Source organism: Coenobita brevimanus, chromosome 25 (assembly GCF_032717465.1).
Source record: "Coenobita brevimanus isolate Jiangsu-jjx chromosome 25, ASM3271746v2, whole genome shotgun sequence".
In the NCBI taxonomy this organism is placed as follows: domain Eukaryota; kingdom Metazoa; phylum Arthropoda; class Malacostraca; order Decapoda; family Coenobitidae; genus Coenobita; species Coenobita brevimanus.
In genome coordinates, this window is record NC_136978.1 from 15368525 (window position 1) to 15390945 (window position 22421).

A 22421-nucleotide genomic window follows, 5' to 3' on the forward strand; every position below is an offset into this window, starting at 1 on the left:
ATGGGCAATGACATAACTTCTCAGTTGGTCAGCCAATTATCATTTGGAACCTTATGAGCATTTTTTTTCCCCGTAAAATCATATTTTTAGCTTGCATAGTTTTCTGAACTCAAAAGAAAATGGGCTTTCCACTGTATGTACCCTATTACCTTTAAATGGAACAATTACAACTGAGGCAAGCCTGAAAATCTGTGAGTATCCCATTAACCATACATGGAACAATTACAAGGCTTTAAACATAGTTATGTAAAGAAAAGCCGCCTCACATGTGACAGTGATTCATTTAACTGGCAGGTTGAACAACTTAATGTTAACCACATTTCTGAAGGGTTGATAATATTACTGGCCCCCCCTTCCCCACACACTACTTAGAATAATTTATGACTATAAATACAGTAAGAGAAGGTGACATAACACTTCTGGGTTACAGCAGCCTACATACAAAGCAATATCAAAACCACTGTAGACTTAAGTGAAGAACAATTTTCTGATCTTTTATTTATTGGTAAGATACAAAAATTGCAGGTCCAGTTTCAATGACTGGACCTGCAATTTTTTTATCTTTTTACCAATAAATAGACTTACAATTTTTTTTCAAAGACTGGACTTACATTGCCTGTTCTTTTCAATGAGTGGAGTCATGGAACTGGAATTACATATACTGCAATGCCTTTAAGTTAAATACCTACAAAGTGTTTATAAGTAAGGGGTCACAGGTACCAAACCCACGGAGATGGGGAGACAAGTGTATTATCCATTCATTTTTTTCTATAAAATTACACAACAGTTCAATGCTTGGCCATGCATGTGCATGATCTGTATGGGTAACATTCATGGAAGAACAAAATACAGCATATCCGCAATACAATAAAACTGTTAGCTGTGAATACATACATGCTTCCTGAACTGATTCAGTCTCTCTCTCTCCTTGTGTTTAGCCTCTTCAACAGCTTTCTGTTGTTCTGAAATATAAAATGCCATTTAAAATGCAGTAAAGTTCATCAAACACTACTCTTGACTTCTGTTAATACTGTGCTTTTCACAAACAATAAACACCATTAAGCATTAACCCTTGGTCATTGAGCAGTCTTTCAGCACCTAAAAAAAAAAAAATCCTGTCCTACAATAGATTCTTACTGTAGTTGTTATTGCTGTGGCCCCGGGCTTATCTGAACATGAACCCAATGAACTGAAGGAAACCTGCCACTTTAATCAGGCACAACCCATTTTTTTTTTTTACATTGAGCCTATACTGAAGGACTGTTCATGTCATGAAAATGAGGTGCATGAGGTAAAGAAGTGTGTTATGGTGTGGGAGGCTGCATTACAGTGAGGACATTGCAGACTGTCTCTGAGTTGTATTTTGTGCTGGTATTGAAGCAGGGCAGGGTGATGGCTGCATCACAGTCTAGTTAAGTGCACTTGTGTTTCTATGGGAAGGGTAGCTTCTATGGAATGGATGTCTAGTGTGAGTTCATGAAGGCTGATGTTTGGCTGGAGGTATTGGATGGCTGTGGCTGCTATGTGTTTGTGTAATGTTTATCCATCTATCTATCTATAGCCAGATACAGTACCTTAATCTTATAAGGGGTAGCCACAGACAAATCACCTCTACATTGCCCTGTCATCTACCATTTGGCTGTCTTACCTTCAAATCACACACACCCTCTCATATATCTCCCCATACAATCTCATCCTTGGTCTCAACCTCCCCCTCTCCCTCTCCACCCCACTCACACTAAACAAGCCTTATTCTCTATCCTCTCAACACAACTAGACCATCTCAGAGTATTTCTCATAACACTTTCAATCACATACCTGTACATATCAATATTGTACCACAATGCTCTTTTACTTCCTCATATGTCTGTCTGTCTCTCCAAGTAACTCCACACGCTCCTCTCAAATAACTTGTATTTCTATTGCTCTCACTCTTAGACTTGTGTCCTTCTAACACAGTCCAAGCTTTGCTTCCATACATTAGGGTGGGGATCACTATTCTAGTGCCTTTTTTACTTCCATGCTAACTTCCCTATTACTTATCAATGCTTTCTGTGAACCAGCAACCTTTCTTCCCTGCCGTATCCTTTCTAGCACTTCAACCTCTAATCTTTCATCCTTGCTCATCACATTGCAGTAAATTCTCAATTATCCATCGCTGCAAAAACTGGCCCAACGCAACATCCAGCGCTGTCGGCTCGGCTCTATTAAAGCAATACCGTATCCGGCAAAATTATTCAACATCCGGCACTGAAACTGGAAGTAACGGGCAGTGCTAAGCAATATCCAGTGGCGAGGTGTATCAACCAGCTCATATGCGGTAGCCAACTGGCGCTGTATTACTGCATTGTATTTTATGCTTAGTTTTCATCTTGTACACTGGGGAAAGTTTTTAGGCTAGAGGGTCAACACAGATAGTAACACAACATCCAGTTTGATGTCGAATGTTGAGTCGATGGGGGGGTACTATGCAATATCCAGCGTTTCCTTTTATTCAACGTAGGGGTTGGCTGAATTATGCTGGATAATTGAGAGTTCACTGTACTTAAGTACTTGAATGCTTTCAAATTCTCTGTTTCCTCACCATCCGGCCTCAAAGTGCATTCTATGACTTCATTTCTCTAAAAGACCATAGTTTTATTCTCATCTACATTCACTTTCAGATTCCAGTTCTTACATACACTCCCAAACTCAATCGCCAAGCCTAGCAGCTCACATTCATCTTCACTTAACAGTACTGTCAGCAAACAACAATAAATGAAGTTTCTAACCCTACTTTCTCTCATCAGATACTCCAACATCCACTGTCCTACTTTGTATCTCATTTTTACCTCTATCCATATGTAACCTGAACAATCAGAGACAAGACACATCCCTGTTTCAATCCACATTTCGCAGAATTCAACAACTTCCCACCTACTCCATATATTTTTAATACCTTCCACATTAATTGTCTGTCTAGTCTGTCATATGCTTTCGCCAGATTTATCTGATCTATGCAACCTCTTCCCTTCCAAACCTCGTTGTTCATCAATAAGTACCATTTCTTAACATATATTTTTCCTACTACAATGTGGGGACAAAATTTCCTATGAGTGTGATACACTTCTCTTTCCCCATTTTCTTTGTTTAGAGGAACAATTATACCTGACTTCCAATCCTCCAGGGCCCTACCTTCCTCCCACATTAATCGTCATCATCATGGGGGAAGGGGGAACACTGCAGAGCACACGGCCTCACTCACCCTCCAACTCCACCCATGGGGGTCTCTTTATATATCCCTCCATACAGCGGTTCTTCCCAATCTAAGTATTTCTCGACAAGATCGATCAACCTGTTCCAGCTGTGAGTTCCAAGGCCTTCCCCTTGGCATCCTCCACTGCAGGTTAACTCTGAGATCACCCTGTGAGCAGGGTCAGCCTCAGGAAAATGGATCACGTGCCCATGTAACTGGAGTTGGCATTGACACATTAGCTATGTGGATAACAGACCTCGACTCAGTCTCATGGAGTAGTCGTTTCCTGCATACCCTGACATACCCAGGGGCGCACCCGGAGGGGGGCCCCGGGCCCGGGCCTCCCCCTTGGCTCTCTGGGTCCTTTAAAAATTTATATTCATTTATTTTGATAACAGCAAAACATGAAAAATTGGCAATTACAAACAAAGAGTAACACATAAGCCAGCAGCTCTCTGACACTAAACCTGCATATGACCTCCCAGTAATTATCGGATTACCTGATCTCACCTCGCTACGGGTCCCCCCTTAGAAAATTCCTGGGTGCGCCCACCAATGATATCCCATGATCCTGCAATGGCACTGGGTACCAAAGGAGTCAATTTGCTGCTTCAAGTCACTGTTTACTGTCCACATTTCACAGTCATATAGTAAGACAGGGAGCACCAGCACCCTGAAGATGTGAATTTTCATCCTTCTGCACAAATAATGACAACGCCCAATATCCGAGATGAGTGAATTCATAACCCTGTAGGCCAAACCAATGCGATGAAAAATGGCATCGTTTGACTTACCACTATTATTCAGCACACCATCAAGATAAGTGAATCTTTCCAAGACTTCCACATTCTAGCAACATGCTTGGACAGACTGAACTGCTCTATCCAACAACTCACCAAATGTCTATTACCAGTTCTCCCCCATATTTCAACACTTCACCAAAGTCTACCATTTCCTGAGGCTTTCTCCATCATCACTTTCTTAACTGCTTCTAATACCTCATCCTACAGATCTCTTCCTCCACACCTGCAGCTCTTCTTAACCCGGCCATTCCTCAATCACTTATCTGCACTCCTTTCATTCTCTATATTCAACAGTTCTTTGAAGTGTTCTTTCCATCTGCTTACTTTTCTCTCATCTCCACCTACATTATGCCATTTTCATCTTTCATTCCCATACAGTTTCATTTACCTCTTTGTTTTACCTTCTTGATCTCCTTTAAAAAGTATTTCAAAAGTATTTTCTTACATAGTAGTAGGTGGTGGCGACCATCATCCACTCACTTGATGTACTGCTGCCTACTTCTTCCTTAGCCTTTACCATTCTTTTTCTGTGCCTGCCCTCCTCACTTCCTGTTTCTCCCATCTTTCCTGTCACTACTTATTGCTTTTCTTTCCATTACAGGTGGCTTTACATTGAGTGACAAGCCAAATGGTTTCCTGTAAGCCAAGAAACCATTTACAAAGCTGGGTGGTAACCATATAACCAAACCATACGTGCTCCCTACATGTCAAGTGGGTTGGTGGAGGGTTAGTGCCCCTCCCTGTAAAACAAATAACTCAGAGTCAAATGGCCACGCCGTATGGGATTATGGCGTCTGGCAATAGATAGATACAGTAGATAGATAGATTTTCTTACATTCCCTCCACTTTACACTCAAGTTTTTTCCAAACTCCTCATCCACTTTTTTCTTCATTCTTTTACTAGTATTTTCACCTCTCACCTCTTTTCCACATATACCTTTCTTTTCCCTCTCCACATCCTCCATTCCTCTACTTCCCATCCAGTCACTATGTGTTTTATTCTTCTGTGCTACAGCTAGTTTCACCTCTTCATTTTCAGGAGCTCTTCCTTGCACACCCTTGCATCTCTTCTTCACCCCACACACTGCCTCACATGCTGCACATATGTTTATAAAGTGCAGTGCTGGGTGGAGAGAGTGGGATGTTGTTGAGGAACTGTTGTGATTTGGGGGGGGGGGGGGGGAAGCAGCAACAAAAAGTTTCATGGGTGAGATGGATCCTGTGCTGAACTAGTCAACTATGTACTGGTATCAATCATCTTCATATGGTCCTTAACTGGGAGTTGTGTACAAATGTTTCCTGGTGTATGTAATCTACAGTATTTTGCAGTCTTTGTACATTTTGTAATCTTTGAAGTTGTCTGGCATTTTTAAAATCTTTTTCATGTTTGTGGCTACTGAGGACTGAAAGAGGTATCTATCAAACAGGGGTCTCCCTCAGCTGGATAAAGTTATCTGGCAGCTGCTACTGCTGTTGTTGCTGTTGCTGAGTAACTATCTGTCTGGCTGGGCAGACCCATCAACCACAGGCAAGAAATCCCCCCCCTGCAGAGCTGTCCTGTGCAGTGAATTAATGTTCCCCTGAGGCAGACAGCACCTCACCAAAGCAAGGTAGAGGGAAGAGTATGGAGACTTGGTTCATGGATCGATGCTGCATCTGCATATCTCCACCCAGTTAAGTGGGACAGCACAGTAAGCTCTTCATCACCCCATTATTTGGTTAGATGGTTACCACCCAACATTGTGAATGGTTTCCTGGGTTAAAGGAAACCATTAGGCTTGTAACTCAGTGTAGAACCACCTGAAGTGGAATGAAAAGTAATAAAATGCGACAGGAAGGATAGGGAGAAATAGGATGAGAGGAAGACAAACACACAGACAGAATAAGAAAGAAGGAAGAAATAAGAAGCAATACATCAACAGAGATAATGACAGTTGCCACCACCTACCACTTGACATTAGGGGTATTTGAGTGATGCAAACCAGCAGGTTAAGATGGTTCTAGCATGCTGAGAGGAAGGACGACAGTGACTAGCTGTGGAGTGAAGAATGCCAAGAGGAAGACTTGGGAAGAGATCCTTCACTGCAAGCTTTAGGACAGGGATTTGAGAAGGGAAATTACTCAAGATTGTGACATATGGAAAGCTGCCATCTTGTGAAGAGATCACACATGCTAGCATGGTCTATGATCTTTAAACATAATACATTAATCCCTCCATGACCCGAAGTAATAAAGCCAAAGGCATGTCTGAGACTTGGTCTTGTCCTGGACCTGGGAAAACGTCCCCTGGACAGGTACTTGTGGACCCCAACCCAACCTGACTTTGAAAGCCACCTAAATAACTACCTACCGGACATGCACAGCACCTATTTAACCCCTTTGCGCACAGTCACGCAATTCGCGTGAGGTGGTGTGCATGCAGAAAAAGCACAGTCGCTCGAATCGCGTCTCTAAGCACAAAAATATTCGTCAGAAAAAAGTTTTCAGCCGATTTGCATGATTTTTTGGTGCGTGATAGCGCTGCCAGTCCTCCCTCGAGGTAAGTCATTGGCAACGCTGCATTGCTTTATCTACCTCAGCCCGCTCCCTCCAACCTCAGTGTTTGTCAAGCAGTCAGGCGGTGGGGTTTGACAGCTCGTGGTTCCCTTTAAATCGTCCATAATTCTCCCCCTCTCGCCCGAGGCAAAGGCCCTATTGACTCAGTGAGATAATACATTGTATGTGAACATATACTGACGTGATATTGTCGATGGAACATACATATATGTATTGAAAAGCAATTCTGGCCGTTAGCAATCGTTGGGCCTTGGAGCCAGACGCATGGTCAGTGTAGCGGGGTTTCGCCACTCAGCCTCCCCGTAGGGCGTATGGCGTGAGTGGAAATACGTATATAAATGAAGCCAAGGCCTAAATATATATTGTGTGAAAGATACTGTGGATGGCTTGGTGAAATTATGGAGCCAGCAAGCGTTACGTACGGCATGAAACAGTGTTGTGAAGGGGCAAACCTGAGGTCGGGAGGGGAGAATTACCGGTGTTTTAGGGCTGGAATTATTGTGATTCTGATAGCGTAAATGCGTATGGAATTGTATGAAATATACGTCAAACAAGCTGCGAGTTTCCGTGAACGAGTGTGGTGTGTGCCAAAAATAGCATTGCCTCATACTCTCAGGGAGAAGCTGACTCAGATACACACTAACACACACACACTAACATACACACTCACACACACTAACACACACAATAACACTCACACACACACACACATACACTAACATACACACTCACTAACACACACACACACACACTACATAACTCCTCATCTTCAAATCCCTGGTCTAACTGGATCAACACCCCTGGAGGAAGTGAGTTCTGCAAATTTTGTTGATATATATAATAATCTATTACCATTACTTCTCCAACTTTCAGACAAATAACCATTTTCTCCTACAGATTACACATATGAAAGAAAGTAAATCTCCACAGCAGTAACTATAGAAGAGTTATGTTTATGTGCAGTAGGTTATAACAATAGGAAAACATCCATGGAAGATGTAACAGTCTGTACAGATAGGGGGAAAAAAAGTTGGTAGCATAGTCTTCAGGCAAGTGCGCAAGGAAAAAACAGTGTGTATAAAAGTTGGTAGCGATCGGAACAGTAACCTCACTTTGTCGGCCAATTACTCGAAAACTATTAGACATCAATTTCCTGTTACAACCATCATCAATACCACTAAATTCTACGTAAGATCAATACCAGAATGTAAGCCTTTGGTAGCGTTTTGGGGGGTAAAAGGCCAGGGAAATGTTTTTGGTAGTGAAAATTCTGTTGGGAAGAAAGATAGCTGTGATTATATCGGCATATGCTCCACAGGCAGGATTGGATGAATCAAAGAAAGATAGATTTTGGGATGATTTAATACGTGTAGTGGGTGGTATGAGGGATGATGAGATAGTGATTTTGGGAGGGGACTTAAATGGTCATGTAGGTGAAGCAGCACAAGGTTATGAAGGAGTGCATGGGGGATGTGCATATGGTCTAAGGAATGCAGAAGGGGAAAGGATACTCGAGTTTGGGGAGGCAACGGACATGATTGTGTGCAACACATATTTTAGGAAAAGAGACAGTAGGTTAATTACGTGTGAGTCTGGGGGAAATAGCAGTCAGATAGATTATTTTATGGTTAGGAGGGCTGACAGGAGGTTAGTGGGGGATGTTAAAGTTATAGGAAGTGAGGAGTGTGTGCAGCAGCACAAACTATTGATTTGTGATATGGTGCTTAAAGAACAAGTGATGAAAAAGAGAACTTATGTACCTAGGAGGAAAATATGGAAGCTGAAAAACCAAGTAGTAAGGGATGCCTTCTATAGCGAGTTGAGGAGAGTGGTGGCTGAACAGGGAGCTGTAGACAGAGGCGTTAATGAACAGTACAGAGTCCTCAAGAACAATTTCTTGAGAGTTACTGATGTAACATGCGGCTGGACAAGAGGACCACCAAGACATAAAGTAACTTGGTGGTGGGATCAGGGTGTAGAAGCTGCAATTAAGGAGAAAAGAAGGCTTTTCCAGGAATGGAAGAAGGGTGGTAGCAAAGAGGAATATTTGGCTGCCAAGCGTAGGGCTAGGAGAGAGGTATACAGGGCAAAGTCTGAGTCACAGAGACAATTACTTGATAACCTAAATCATGGGGAAAGGAAAAATATATTTAGGGTGGCAGGTCAGGTGAAGAGGGATAATCGGGATATCATAGGTGAGCAGTGTGTGAAGAATGATGAAGGAAGGGTAGTGGTGAACAGTGAGGATATTAAAGATGCATGGAGAGAGCATTATAACCGGTTGTTGAATGAGGAGTTTGACTGGGACAGGGAAGGTTTGGAGCCAGCAGATCCAGTGTCTGGCCCTTGGCCTTTGATTGATGCTGCTACTGTGAGTGAGGAAATAGGCAGGATGAGGGTGGGGAAGGCAGCAGGTGTGTCTGGGTTGACTGCCGAAATGTTGAAGGCCTCAGGCGATATAGGGGTGAGTTTAGTCACTGACCTGATAAACAGGATTATTTATGAGTGTGTTGTCCCAGATGATTGGCTGAAGAGTGTAATTGTAAATCTGTATAAAGGGAAGGGTGATGCCCTGGAAAGAAGAAATTATAGAGGTATAAAGCTTTTAGATCAGATAATGAAGGTAATGGAGAGAGTTTTAGAAGGTATGATTAGAGAAAGAGTGAATATTGATGAGATGCAGTTTGGGTTTATGCCAGGTAGGGGGAACACTGATGCCATATTCATTGTTCGACAGCTTCAGGAAAAATATATTGGTAGGAGAAGGGATCTTTATTTTGTTTTTGTTGATTTGGAAAAGGCCTTTGACAGAGTCCCTAGAGAGGTGGTGAAGTGGGCAATGAGAAAGCTTGGCTTGGAGGAGTGGCTGGTTAGGGTGGTTATGGCCATGTATGTGGGTGCTCACACCCAGGTGAGAGTGAATGGAGATTTGAGTGATGAGTTTTCCGTGAATGTTGGTGTGCATCAGGGGTCAGTCTTGAGTCCCTTGTTGTTTATCATGGTACTTGAAGCCCTTTCACGTGACTTTAGAAACGGACTCCCGTGGGAGTTGTTGTATGCTGATGATTTGGTGTTGATTGCAGAGAATGAAAGGGAGGCGGAGGAAAGGTTTAGGAAGTGGAGAGATGGTATGGGGCAAAAGGGTTTAAGGGTAAATGCAGATAAAACAAAAGTGATGATATCTAGGGTTGGTGGCGGTACTGTCAAAGACGAGGGAGAGTGGCCATGTGCAGTTTGCCACAAGGGCGTGGGAAGTAATTCCATCTTGTGCGGTGTGTGTGATAAATGGGTGCATAAGAGATGTAGTGGTATCAGAGGTAGACTGCGAGATAATGCTGATTTTATGTGTACGGCGTGCCGGGGTGAGCAGGTGGAGATCGTCAGACGTGAAAGGATTGAACTTGCTGGTGAATCTCTTGAGCGTGTGGAAGAGTTTTTTTATTTGGGAGACATGTTGTGTGCTGGAGGTGGGGCTGGAGCTAGTTCTGTGGCTAGGGTGAGAAGTGGTTGGAAGAAGTTCAGGGAGCTCTTGCCTCTCCTGACATTGAGAGGGCTCTCCCTACATGCTAAGGGGTCTTTGTATGCAGCATGTGTTAGGAGTGTAATGCTGTATGGCAGTGAGACCTGGGCAGTGAAGGAGGAAGACATTCGCCAGCTCAGACGTACAGAAATGACAATGATTAGGTTGATGTGCAGTGCGTCCCTGCCTCCAAGGCCTGGAGGGGCTGGGTTTACAATGGAAGAGTTGAGAGGTAGGATGGGACTGGAGTGTATTGGTGTTGTGATGAGGAGAGGTAGATTGAGGTGGTTTGGACATGTCGAGAGGATGGGGGATGATAATTGGGTGAGGAAGGTGAGAAGTGTTAATATTGGGGGTGGGGTTATGAGGGGTAGACCGAGAAAGACATGGGACGAGGTCATTAAGTGTGACCTTAGGGTTAAGGGACTGAACAGGGAGGATGCAATGGATCGTGCAGCGTGGAGAGCCGCCATTAGGTGACCAAGGCCGACACATGCAAGCATGTTGGAGCCTTTAAAAACGAAACGAAACGAAACGGTTGTTATGTGACAAGCGCTCGGAGTAATACCATCATTTTGTCGGCCAATTACAGTACTCAAAAACTATTAGATTTATCGATTTTCTGTTACAACCATCATCAATACCACTAAATTCTACGTATGATCAATACCAGAATGTAAGCCTTTGGTTGCGTTTTGGGAGGTAAAAGGCGAGGGAAATGTTTTTTTTCCTCGCGTTTGTTATCAGTGAGAAGCGCTCGGAGTAATAACCTCACTTTGTCGGCCAATTACTCGAAAACTATTAGACTTATTGATTTTCTGTAACAACCATGATCTATACCACTAAATTCTACGTATGATCAATACCAAAATGTAAGCATTATGTTACGTTTTGTGCGAGAAAAGGCGGTGGAAATGGGTGTCTCTTCGCGGCTGTTACCACTGATTAACGCTCGTAGTAATACTCTCACTTTGTCAGCCAATTACTCGAAAACTATTGGACGTATCGATTTCACGTTTGAACCATGATAAAGAGCAGTAAATTCTACGTATGTACAATACATAACTATGTAATATTTGTGATAAGAATTCGTTGTTACGTAGGCGGGAACATTGTGTACGCCGTGCGCACATCACGAAAGTCAATCACGGACGGAGTGCCTAGTACTTTCTTTCAATTTACTCGAGAACTATGAGGCATATGGGGTTCTTCTTGGAGATGGGGAAAGCTGGTGAATTTGGGCATATTACTATATAATAAAAACATAAGGTGTCTGGGAAAATTTAGCCTTGAGAGGTCCGTGAATTTTTTCCGAGAATGGCTTTCAGTTTTTGGCCATTTTCTCGAGAAGTATACATCGTATCACAACCGGATTTGTTTCGTTAGAAAGCTGATGAAATTCTCTATAAAAACTTATTAGATAATTTTCCTGTATGATGGAAAACATTCAAACGGCGATGTTGGGAAGTGAAAACGGTTCACTCTACCATGCTTCCAGGGCTAATAACTTTTTTTTTTGGTGTTTTCCTGGTTTTGGTCCTGTTTATCAGATAGAACAAACATCGCTGCCTACCTTGAGAAAGGTTTGATGGGAATAAATGGATTTTAGGGTGGCAAAAATAAGGCAAGAATGTGTTTCATTCGCCGAAATTTGCCGCGCGCGCGCTCCCGGGCCAGGCGGCTGTGTAGAAAAAAATCATGCGCCCGAAACTTACTGAAACTTATCGTGCGCGAGAGGGTTAAAACCATATTCATACAAATAATGGACAGAAACTATGAAATAATGAAAATGAACCTGAGAGTGAGAAATTAAAGTGAGTATGGAAAATATTTAGCAGTGTACACGGTACTTACAACATGTCCATGGCCGTTGCAAAGTTTAACCTTCCTCCTCTCTGGCTCGGACAGTGGTGAAGGTGCACTTGAAGCACATACAGTAATCCAGTGTTGCGCTGCACTTAATCCTTTGCACTCTGAGTTCTAATTTCTTAAAATTCTGTTCTTACTTGCACTGCACTTGAAACTCACCAGTGTTGCACTCTGGAATTAATCCTTTGCACTCTGAATTCTAACTTCTTAACAATGCACAGTCTTTTCTTCCCTGCACTGCACTTGAAACATGCCAGTGTTGCACTTTGCACTTAATCCTTTGCACTCTGAATTATAATTTCTTAACACTGCTAATTCTGTTCTTAACACTGCACAACACTGTAAAATTCCATGTGGTCTAGTGGCGAATTTTTTGCTGTTTATTCACTGTCAGAGTGAGAGTAGGTGTTGCAGGTGGCTGAGGGGCACGTCGCTGGGACGTGGTGATGGACTGCCAACTGCAGACGACTCTGACGATAGCCGCAAACTCACATCCAGTGGCGACTCCATCATGGAGGGCTGGGCAAGGCTGGGGGTCACGGGCCGGAAGAATGTGTCAGTGATTGATTGACATAAGGAACGGCAATTCTGGCAATGGATGATGTGCTGCCTAAAAGCGAGCACTTCCTCCACAAGTCACAGGGGCTCCATCTCCCTGTCGCAGTCTGGATGTTCAAGGTAGTCCAGAACGAACTCGACGTGCTTCTGGAGTGCACTCAGCTTGGGGATGGCTGGAGTAGTGGCATGCTGCAAGGAGTCCACATCATCCTCACTGTCCTTGTTGGAATCTTCCAGCTGGGTACTTGTACCTGCTACTGAAGATGCAATCTCGATATCAGATATGATCTGATACCCAGGATCGCCCTTGTCATCATCCAACCACTCACACACTTCGTCTACATCCACCTCATCACCAGCTGCGCGAAGATGTGCATGGATGTCATCCACATCAAAATCTAGAAAATCATGCACCACATCAGCACCGAGAACCAACCACTTTCCAGTCTTGACAGGGACTTCCCTCCATGCATTGGCCCATTTGTAGATGACTGACTCAAGGTTGTAGCGGCAAAGGTTTTCCACAGTCCGCTGGCCTTGCATGTCCCGTCTCTCCCTGTGCTCGTCCTCATCCTCGAGAACAAGCATCACCTTGTCCAGGAACTTGCGACAGTACAGCCTCTTTGTAGCCACAATCACTCCTTGGTCCGTTGGTTGGATGAGAGCATTAGTATTAGGTGGCAAAAATAAGCACCTAATGTGGCCATTCTCAGCCACCAACTCCTTCTCAGATAGATGCGCAGGTGCATTGTCCAGAAGAAGGAGAGCCTTTACCTGGTTGCAAGGTATTCCCAGTGTCTTTGTCTGATAATGGATGACCTTGATGAAGTGCTGGTGAAACCAGTCTTTGAAGATCTTGGCTGTGAACCAAGCCTTCACAGAATGGTACCAAATGACAGGAAGGACATCCATCAACCCATGAAAGCACCGAGGCTGCTTTGTATGGCCAACAATAACAAACTTAAGCCGGTGCATGTCGTTAGCACTGGCACAACACAAAGCAGATATCTGTTGCTGGCGAGCTTGCGCTCAGGTACACACTTCTCTGTCTCCTCTGCTAGGGTGTTCGTTGGCAGCGAGTGAAAGAATAGACCAGTTTCGTCAGCTTTGTAAACTTGACCGAGAGTGAGGCCCTCCGTGTCATTCAAGCCCTTCACCTTCAGCTGAAACTCTGCTACTCCCTCCTCGTTGGCATCCAAAGCTTCGCCATGGGCATTATGGTTGGTAAGTCCATGATGTAAAGTGAAAGCGAAGAGCCAACCCTTGGATGCCTTGAAGTCTGGGGTGTCGTGTAACCTTGCAAACTTCTCAGCAGCAGCCTTCAGCTCCATACCACTCACCAGACATTGCTAATGCTACCAAATCAGTGTGGAGCAGTCGACTTCTGCAAACCTGGGAGGGTACATAGTCTTCCTCTGCATGTTGCGTTTGGTCTTCAATACGAAGTCTGCCGTGTACTGGGTGGGTTTGTCCCGGGATTTCTTGATATTGAACAAGTTAGAGTGGGCCAAGTTGAATTCACGGAGGATGTGGGAAGTCGATCATCCCGCGTCCACCTTCTCCAATATCTCCCTCTTCCTCCAGAGTCAGAACCACTTGTTTCCTCTTGTCGGGCAGCGGGGCCATCGTCACACACACGAGTAAGAGGCAGCAGAGGGACAGCAGGTAGGGCACCACCACAAAGGCAAGCATGTGGGCAGCCATAGTGATGAGCATGCAGTCACGATGGCAGGTAGGCAGGAAGTGGGGAGGATGGAGGGGCGCTCTACTGGACGTCAGCGAAACTATGCGCCAAAACACAGCTGCTTGTCATTGTGCAGCAAATTCAAAGTAGGGTTGAAAATGTCTTTTGTTTTTTTTTTGGCCATTTTTGGTGTCCGAGGACCCAAGCCCAAAATCTCAGGAGCTTGGGGTGTCTGGGATTTGGGCATCCAGGTCCTACAGGGATTACTGTATACATGTTTTTGGTGGCACACACATAGCTTGTCTCATCTCTTACAGTGGCATCCTGGGGCGGTTTGAGAGAGACAGATGGCTTGGACACTGCAGAATGTCAAGACATAAAGTGTAATGCATGGAGTCACTTGCTGATATCCACTGAGGCGCACCATCTCCACACAGGGTGTCATATGTCATGAGCTTCCAGGTAAACCGGGCATCGCCGAGACACCACCTGTGGTCCTCATCAAATATGTAACACTTAGGGCTCCTTGAACACACCTGCCCCTCTGCCTCACCAGATCTGAAAGAATGGTAACTGCTGCACACTGAAAACCTGGTTTTGTTTCTGCAGGACAACTTAGTGTGACCAAAATTGGTAGCAGTTGTGGCAGCAGAGAATCGGTGGTACATGTTCACTCACCAAAATGAGAAATGGTCATATATTACCCGGGATGGTAGAGATCATATACTGTAAACATCAGGTGCACCCAATGTGAAGGACGTTCCACCCCTGGGGTTAGGAATCATGCTGGGATTTGGAATGCCTCCAGCAGCACTGAAGAATCGTGGTCCACAGGCTGGAGCCTGCTCGCCAGGGTTGCAACATTCAGGTCCAATTTTCCTAAACCTTATGGTTGGGTCACTCCTGAGGTGGGCAAAGTGGCAGGTCACTTTCCACTTACCAAAAAAAGGTTATGGACTCCAGCTGGCTCGGTAGCTTGGGAGGTCCTCAGCCGAGATCTTCTGACGGACTGAGGAACCATCACCCAGTGGCCTAGTTTCCCCCTCTAAGCAGTATTTTCCAAAGTGTGAGGTGCTGATGGCATCAATAAGGCGTTGTGGGTTGTTAAAAATATGGTGCCACCAATAGACTGGATGATGTACGTGATCAATCATGGTTGCAACTGGGCCTCTTTTGGGCAGGAGCCTTCCCCTGCTGATGTTGTCATCAGTGTTGTCACCCTGAGGAGCTGCCCTGAGTATGTCTCTCTCTCTCCGTCCTCTTCGTCAGCCGAATCTGACGGGGTATGTTTTCCAATATGTCTATTGGTTTCCATACAGTCACTGGTTGTCATATACTCCACCTCCTCCGCTTCTTACACAGCTCTCGTGGACCATCGTGGCCTTGTTCACTGCCAGCAAGGTGCTAGCAAGAATGATAAGCATTCCAGCACTCACTAGTCACTATATCTCTGCAGACACCTAGACAATGTTTATAATACAGTGGTCAGTGCAGGAATCCCTGTTTTCATTCTGGAAAGCAGCATATGATTAGTTCACAGAAGTGGACTGAAAGCATCCACAGCTCTTAAGGAAGAGACCTTTGGCAGTTGATTGTCTGAAGCAGCAAAGTCTTTGTCCAGGTAGTAAAATTGGGTAGCCTAAGTGAAAAAGATGATCCCTGCATACAAGAGTTTAGTTTGAAGTGCATATGCCTAAACCATCCATCAGTCCCTTCTCAATACAGCACTAATACAGTACATTCAAGTTCCAGTCTTCCTCTCAGCTCTTCATTCTTAATTCTAACCCCACCCTCAGGCCTGTCCTTCAAGGATGCACTACAAATACATCTATAGTGCTGTAAATCGTCAAGCAAAAGCCAATTACTATTGGTATCGGTCTCAGAAGGGAAAAATTATCCGATAATCAGAATCAGCTGAGCAGTGATGACAAATATACCGGTATAAATGTTGGTTTTACCCAATGAACCTAGACTCTAGCAATCATTTCTCCACCATTCTAGGTGTGACCTAATGCTGTTATGATGATTATTTTTCAAAGATATGGTTGTATCCCACATTCTGTTAACTGTCTTAAACGGTCAAATGCCTGGACTAACACATACGGAATATTTAGATCATTATATCATTGTGGCAAGAATAAGGCTCGACACAAACAGTTAGGTAACAGTCTTCTGTCAAGAGATGTATCAGACTGGTATGAACTTGGGAGTCAGGGGGTACACATACATACACTGTTGGTATTCCATCAATGGTACAAGAGCTGGAAGCAGATATTCTTTTTTTTTTCTTTTTTTTCTATTAACCATCAGTAAAATGTTTACAAATATTATACACAACTTAATTATCACGGTCTTTCTTGAAGTTTAAAGAGTTAAGTGCTAGATCTGAATGTCGCTTGCAAATCTAATTTTGTTTACCTTACTTGAAAAAAATACTGATACTTAAAAAAAAAAAAAAAAAAAAAAAAAAAAAAAAAACTAATGTATTGGGCTGCATTGAAATATTACAATTTCTTTACTTTTCTACTTGAATTTTTATCATAAAGAAGCTATAAAACAACAACTCTATACTGTTGTATAATAAAATGTTATTAAGACACGGCCATACCACATTGAGTACACCGCTTCCAGTCAGATCAGCGAAGTAAAGCAACGTTGGGTCTGGTTAATACTTGGATGGGTGACCACCTGGGAACACCAGATGCTGTTGGCATCCCTACGTGACAAGTGGGGTTGGTGGAGGATTAGTGCCCCACCCTGTAAAACAGTTAACTCTAAGCCCTTGGCCACCCCATTTGGGATACATGGCTTCTGGCAATAAATGAATGAATGAATACTCACAAGTATTACTCACTCCCGTGAGAGTTGTTGTATGCTGATGATTTGGTGTTGATTGCAGAGAATGAAAGGGAGGCGGAGGAAAGGTTTAGGAAGTGGAGAGATGGTATGGGGCAAAAGGGTTTAAGGGTAAATGCAGATAAAACAAAAGTGATGATATCTAGGGTTGGTGGCGGTACTGTCAAAGACGAGGAAGAGTGGCCATGTGCAGTTTGCCACAAGGGCGTGGGAAGTAATTCCATCTTGTGCGGTGTGTGTGATAAATGGGTGCATAAGAGATGTAGTGGTATCAGAGGTAGACTGCGAGATAATGCTGATTTTATGTGTACGGCGTGCCGGGGTGAGCAGGTGGAGATTGTCAGACGTGAAAGGATTGAACTTGCAGGTGAATCTCTTGAGCGTGTGGAAGAGTTTTGTTATTTGGGAGACATGTTGTGTGCTGGAGGTGGGGCTGGAGCTAGTTCTGTGGCTAGGGTGAGAAGTGGTTGGAAGAAGTTCAGGGAGCTCTTGCCTCTCCTGACATTGAGAGGGCTCTCCCTACGTGCTAAGGGGTCTTTGTATGCAGCATGTGTTAGGGGTGTAATGCTGTATGGCAGTGAGACCTGGGCAGTGAGGGAGGAAGATATTCGCCGGCTCAGACGTACAGAAATGACAATGATTAGGTGGATGTGCAGTGCGTCCCTGCCTCCAAGGCCTGGAGGGGCTGGGTTTACAATGGAAGAGTTGAGAGGTAGGATGGGACTGGAGTGTATTGGTGTTGTGATGAGGAGAGGTAGATTGAGGTGGTTTGGACATGTCGAGAGGATGGGGGATGATAATTGGGTGAGGAAGGTGAGAAGTGTTAATATTGGGGGTGGGGTTATGAGGGGTAGACCGAGAAAGACATGGGACGAGGTCATTAAGTGTGACCTTAGGGTTAAGGGACTGAACAGGGAGGTTGCAATGGATCGTGCAGCGTGGAGAGCCGCCATTAGGTGACCAAGGCCGACACATGCAAGCATGTTAGAGCCTTTAAAAACGAAACGAAACGAAACGAAGTAGGTAATGTCTTTGACACTGGGCAACTAATACGAAACAGGCACATACTGCAACTTTTGTGCAGAAACAAAGTACATACCGTAGCTTTTGCACTTCCATAAAAGTAGGCACTCACTCAGTCATTCGACAAATAGTAAAAACACAACATTTAGCTTCTACATCTAAACCAAATCTTGGTAATTAACGATACACGAAACGCAAAGTGTATGTAAGCATCTTTTTTTTTTTTTTTTTTTTTTTTTTTTTTTTTTTTTAATGCAAGGAAGAAGGAACCAAAGGCCATGAGCCCGCAGTAACAGTTCCCTCCAAGAGAAAAACAAAATACAATAGAGAGCCAAATTCAAGATCCAATAATTTTGAGATGCCTGGACACACTACGTTTGAAAGACTGGAGATCATAGGCAGGAGGAAATACAGACAGAGGGAGACAGTTCCAGAGCTGACCTGTTGCATAAATGAAAGACTGGGAGTAACGGTTAACTCTTGCATTAGAGAGTTGGACAGAAAAGGGATGAGAGTTTGCTGCTAGACGGGTGCTACGCGCCCGTCGTAGAGGTGGAGGAATGCAAGCAGACAGTTCAGAGGAGCAGTGACCATTAAAGTAGCGATAGAAAAGAGATAAAGATGCAACAGTGCGGCGAAGAGACAGAGGTTGAAGGGAGTCAGTAAGAGGAGGAGAGTTAATGAGACGAAAAGCCTTTGACTCCACCCTATTGAGAAGAGCTGTATGTGGGGAGCCTCCCCACACATGAGAGTTGTACTCCACACAGGGGCGGATAAAACCCCTGTATAGAGTCAACAATTGTGCAGGGGTAAAGAAAGAGTGGAGTCGGCTTAGCACACCCAATCTCTTGGAAGCAGATTTTACAAGAGATGTAATATGATCTTTCCAAGATAAGTCCCGAGTAAATGAAACCCCAAGCATGTTCAAGGATGATGCAGGATTAAGCTGAATATTATTAAACATTAGTGGGTATACCTGTGGAAGATTTTGTCGGGTTGATAGGTGTAAGAACTGAGTCTTAGATGCATTAAAGACAACCATATTATTTTTACCCCAGTCAGAGATATGAGCCAAGTCAGACATTAGGTGTGCCATAGCCTCATCCCTTGTTTCTTGAAGTAACTGTTGAGATGGGCGTTGCGGGAACCGAATGGAAAGGTGAAGGGTGGAGTCATCAGCGTATGAGTGGATAGGGTTAGATGTACAGCTTAGAAGATCATTGATGAATAAAAGGAAGAGAGTTGGTGATAGGACAGAGCCCTGAGGAACACCACTGTTGATAGATCTAGGAGAAGAACGATGGCCGTCTACGACAGCGGCTATAGAACGACCAGAAAGGAAGCTAGCGATGAAGGCACAGATAGAAGGATAGAAACCGTAGGAGGGCAGTTTGGAAATTAAAGATTTATGCCAGACTCGATCAAAAGCCTTTGAGATGTCAAGTGCAATGGCAAAGCTTTCGCCAAAGTCCCGAAAGGAGGATGACCAGGAGTCTGAAAGGTAGGTGAGAAGATCGCCAGTGGAGCATCCCTGACGGAACCCATACTGACGATCGGAAAGAAGGTTGTGATAGGAAAGATGCCTTAAAATTTTTTATTAAGAATTGACTCGAAAACTTTTGAAATACAGGACGTTAAAGCAATTGGACGATAGTTAGAGGGTTGGGAGTGGTCACCCTTCTTTGGGACTGGCTGAATGAGAGCAAACTTCCAGCAAGAAGGAAAGGTACAAGTTGACAGACAAAGGCGAAATAGTTTGCCTAGGCAGGGTGTAAGCACAGAAGCACAGTTTTTGAGAACAACAGGAGGGACCCCATCAGGCCCATATGCCTTGTTAGTACTGAGGCCAGTAATGGCAGAAAATACATCAACTGAAGAAATTTTAATGTCAGCCATGAGGAAGTCAGAGGGGGGAAGTGATGGAGGAACAGCACCGGAATCGTCTAAGGTGGAATTGGAGGAGAAAGTCTGTGCGAAGAGATCTGCTTTATCAGTAGAAGAAATAGCTACAGAACCATCAGGGTAGAAAAGAGGAGGGAAGGATGATGAGGTAAAGTTGTTAGAAAGATTTTTGGCAAGGTGCCAGAAGGAGCGAGAAGAATTCGAGTTGGAGAGTTGAGAGCATTTAGTATGGATGAAATTATTTTTAGTAGAGCGAAGAACAGACTTAGCACGATTCCGGGCAGAAACGTAAAGATTATGTGATTCAGGGGTGGGTTGGCTCCGGTACCTTTTGTAGGCCTTCTCCTTGTTGCGGACAGCATTAGAACAAGCGTGATTAAACCAAGGCTTTCTTGCGTTAGTCAAAGGATATGAGAAAGGAATGTATGCTTCCATGCCCGAGAGAATAACCTCCGTAATGCGCAAGGCACACTCAGATGGCTCACGGCCATGGAAGCAATAATCATTCCAGGGAAAATCAAAGAAGTACTGCCTGAGGGCCTCCCAGTCCGCAGCTCCAAAATGCCAGAGACGACGTTTCCCTGGAGGGTCCGCAGGCCGTACTGGAGCGATAGGACAGGTTAAGGTAATAAGGTTGTGATCGGAGGAGCCCAACGGAGAGAAAAGATTAACAGAGTAAGCAGAAGGATTAGTTGTGAGGAAGAGGTCAAGTATGTTGGAGCTATCTCCAAGGCGGTCAGGGATACGGGTAGGGTGCTGTACAAGCTGCTCTAGGTCATTAAGGATAGAAAAGATGTAGGCTTGTTCACCAGGTGGATCCGTGAAAGGAGAGGAGAGCCAAAGGTGGTGGTGAACATTGAAATCTCCAAGAATGGAGATTTCAGAGAAAGGAGAAATGGACAGAATGTGTTCCATCGTAGAAGTGAGATAGTCGAAGAATTTTTGATAGTCAGTAGAATTAGGGGATAAGTAAACAGCACAGATATATTTAGTCAGGGAATGACAGGAAAGCTGAAGCCAGAGAGTGGAGAATTCATTATCCAATTAATAAAACACAGGATTTATACTTTTTGTTTTTTATAAATAATAGGAAAAAGAAGCCAAGGGCCAGGGGCCTGCAAACTGTTCCCTCCAGGAAAAAAACAAAAACAAGACAACAGAGAGCCAAATTCAATATCCATTCATTTAGAGATGCCTGGACTCACTGTGTTTGAAAGACTGGAGATCGTAGGCAGTAAGAAAAACAGACAGAAGGAGACAGTTCCAGAGCTGACCTGTCACATACAAGAAGGACTGGGAGTAGTGGTTAACTCTTGCATTAGAGAGTTAGATAGAAAACGGATGAGAGTTTGTTGCTAGACGGGTGCTGCGTGCCTGCCGTAGTGGTGGAGGGATGCAAGCAGACAGTTCAGAGGAACAGTGACCATTGAAGCAGCGATAGAAAAGAGATAAAGATGCAACAGTGTGGTGAAGAGACAGAGGTTGAAGGGAGCCAGATGGAGGAGGAGGAGGGTTAATTAGACACAGGGACGAATAAAACACGTGTATAAAGTCAACAACTGTGCAGGGGTAAAGAACGTACAGAGTCGGTTTAGCACACCCAATCTCTCGGAAACAGATTTTACATGAAAGGCAATACTGTATGTTTTTTTTCAAGATAAATCCCGAGAGAATGAAACCCCATGAACTGTATGTTTAAAGAAGATGCAGGATTGAGCTGGATATTGTAAAAAGTTAAAGAGTAGTCCTGAGGAAGATTTTGTCTGGTTGATAGATGAAAGAACTGAGTTTTGGATGCATTAAAAACAACAAGGTTATTTTTATCTAATCAAAATATAAGCCAAGTCAGACATTAGGTGTGCCATAGCCTCATCCCTTGTTTGTTGAAGTAACTGCTGAGATGGACTCTGCGGGAAGCGAATGGAAAGGTGAAAGGTGGAGCCACCAGCATATGAGTGGATAGGGTTAGATGTACAGCTTAGATGGTCACTGTCGAATGAAAGGAAGGGAGTTGGAGATAGAACAAAGCCCTGAGAAACACCACTATTGATAACTCTAGGAGAGGAATGGTGGCCATCTACAAAAGCAGCTACAGAATGACCAGAAAGGAAGCTAAAGATGAGGGCACTGATAGAAGAATAGAAACCGTAAGAGGGTGCCGGTAGTTTGGAAATTAAAGATTTATGCCAGTCTTGATTTAAAGCCTATGAGATGTCAAATGCAAAGGCAAAGCTTTTAACATAGTCCCGAAAGGAGGATGACCAGGAGTTTGAATGGTAGGTGAGAAGATTGCCAGTGGCGCATCCCTGACGGAACCCATACTGACAATCAGAAAGAAGGTTGTGATAGAAAAGATGCTTTAAAATATTTATGTTATGAATAGACTTGAAAACTTTTGAAATACAGGATGCTAAA

General features: G+C 43.9%; 1 protein-coding gene and 1 pseudogene across 2 annotated transcripts in view; one reads left to right on the forward strand and one right to left on the reverse strand.

Moving 5' to 3' along the window:
• LOC145393867 (sperm-associated antigen 7 homolog) overlaps positions 1-22421 on the reverse strand; it is a 132462-nt gene that overhangs the window by 102458 nt on the left and 7583 nt on the right. For both annotated transcript variants that reach the window (XM_080267925.1, XM_080267926.1), the window contains exon 2: positions 895-962. In XM_080267925.1, coding sequence (XP_080124051.1) covers positions 895-962 — 68 coding nt within the window. The remainder of the gene's footprint in view (positions 1-894; positions 963-22421) is intronic.
• On the forward strand, positions 16821-16938 carry LOC145393896 (5S ribosomal RNA; annotated as a pseudogene).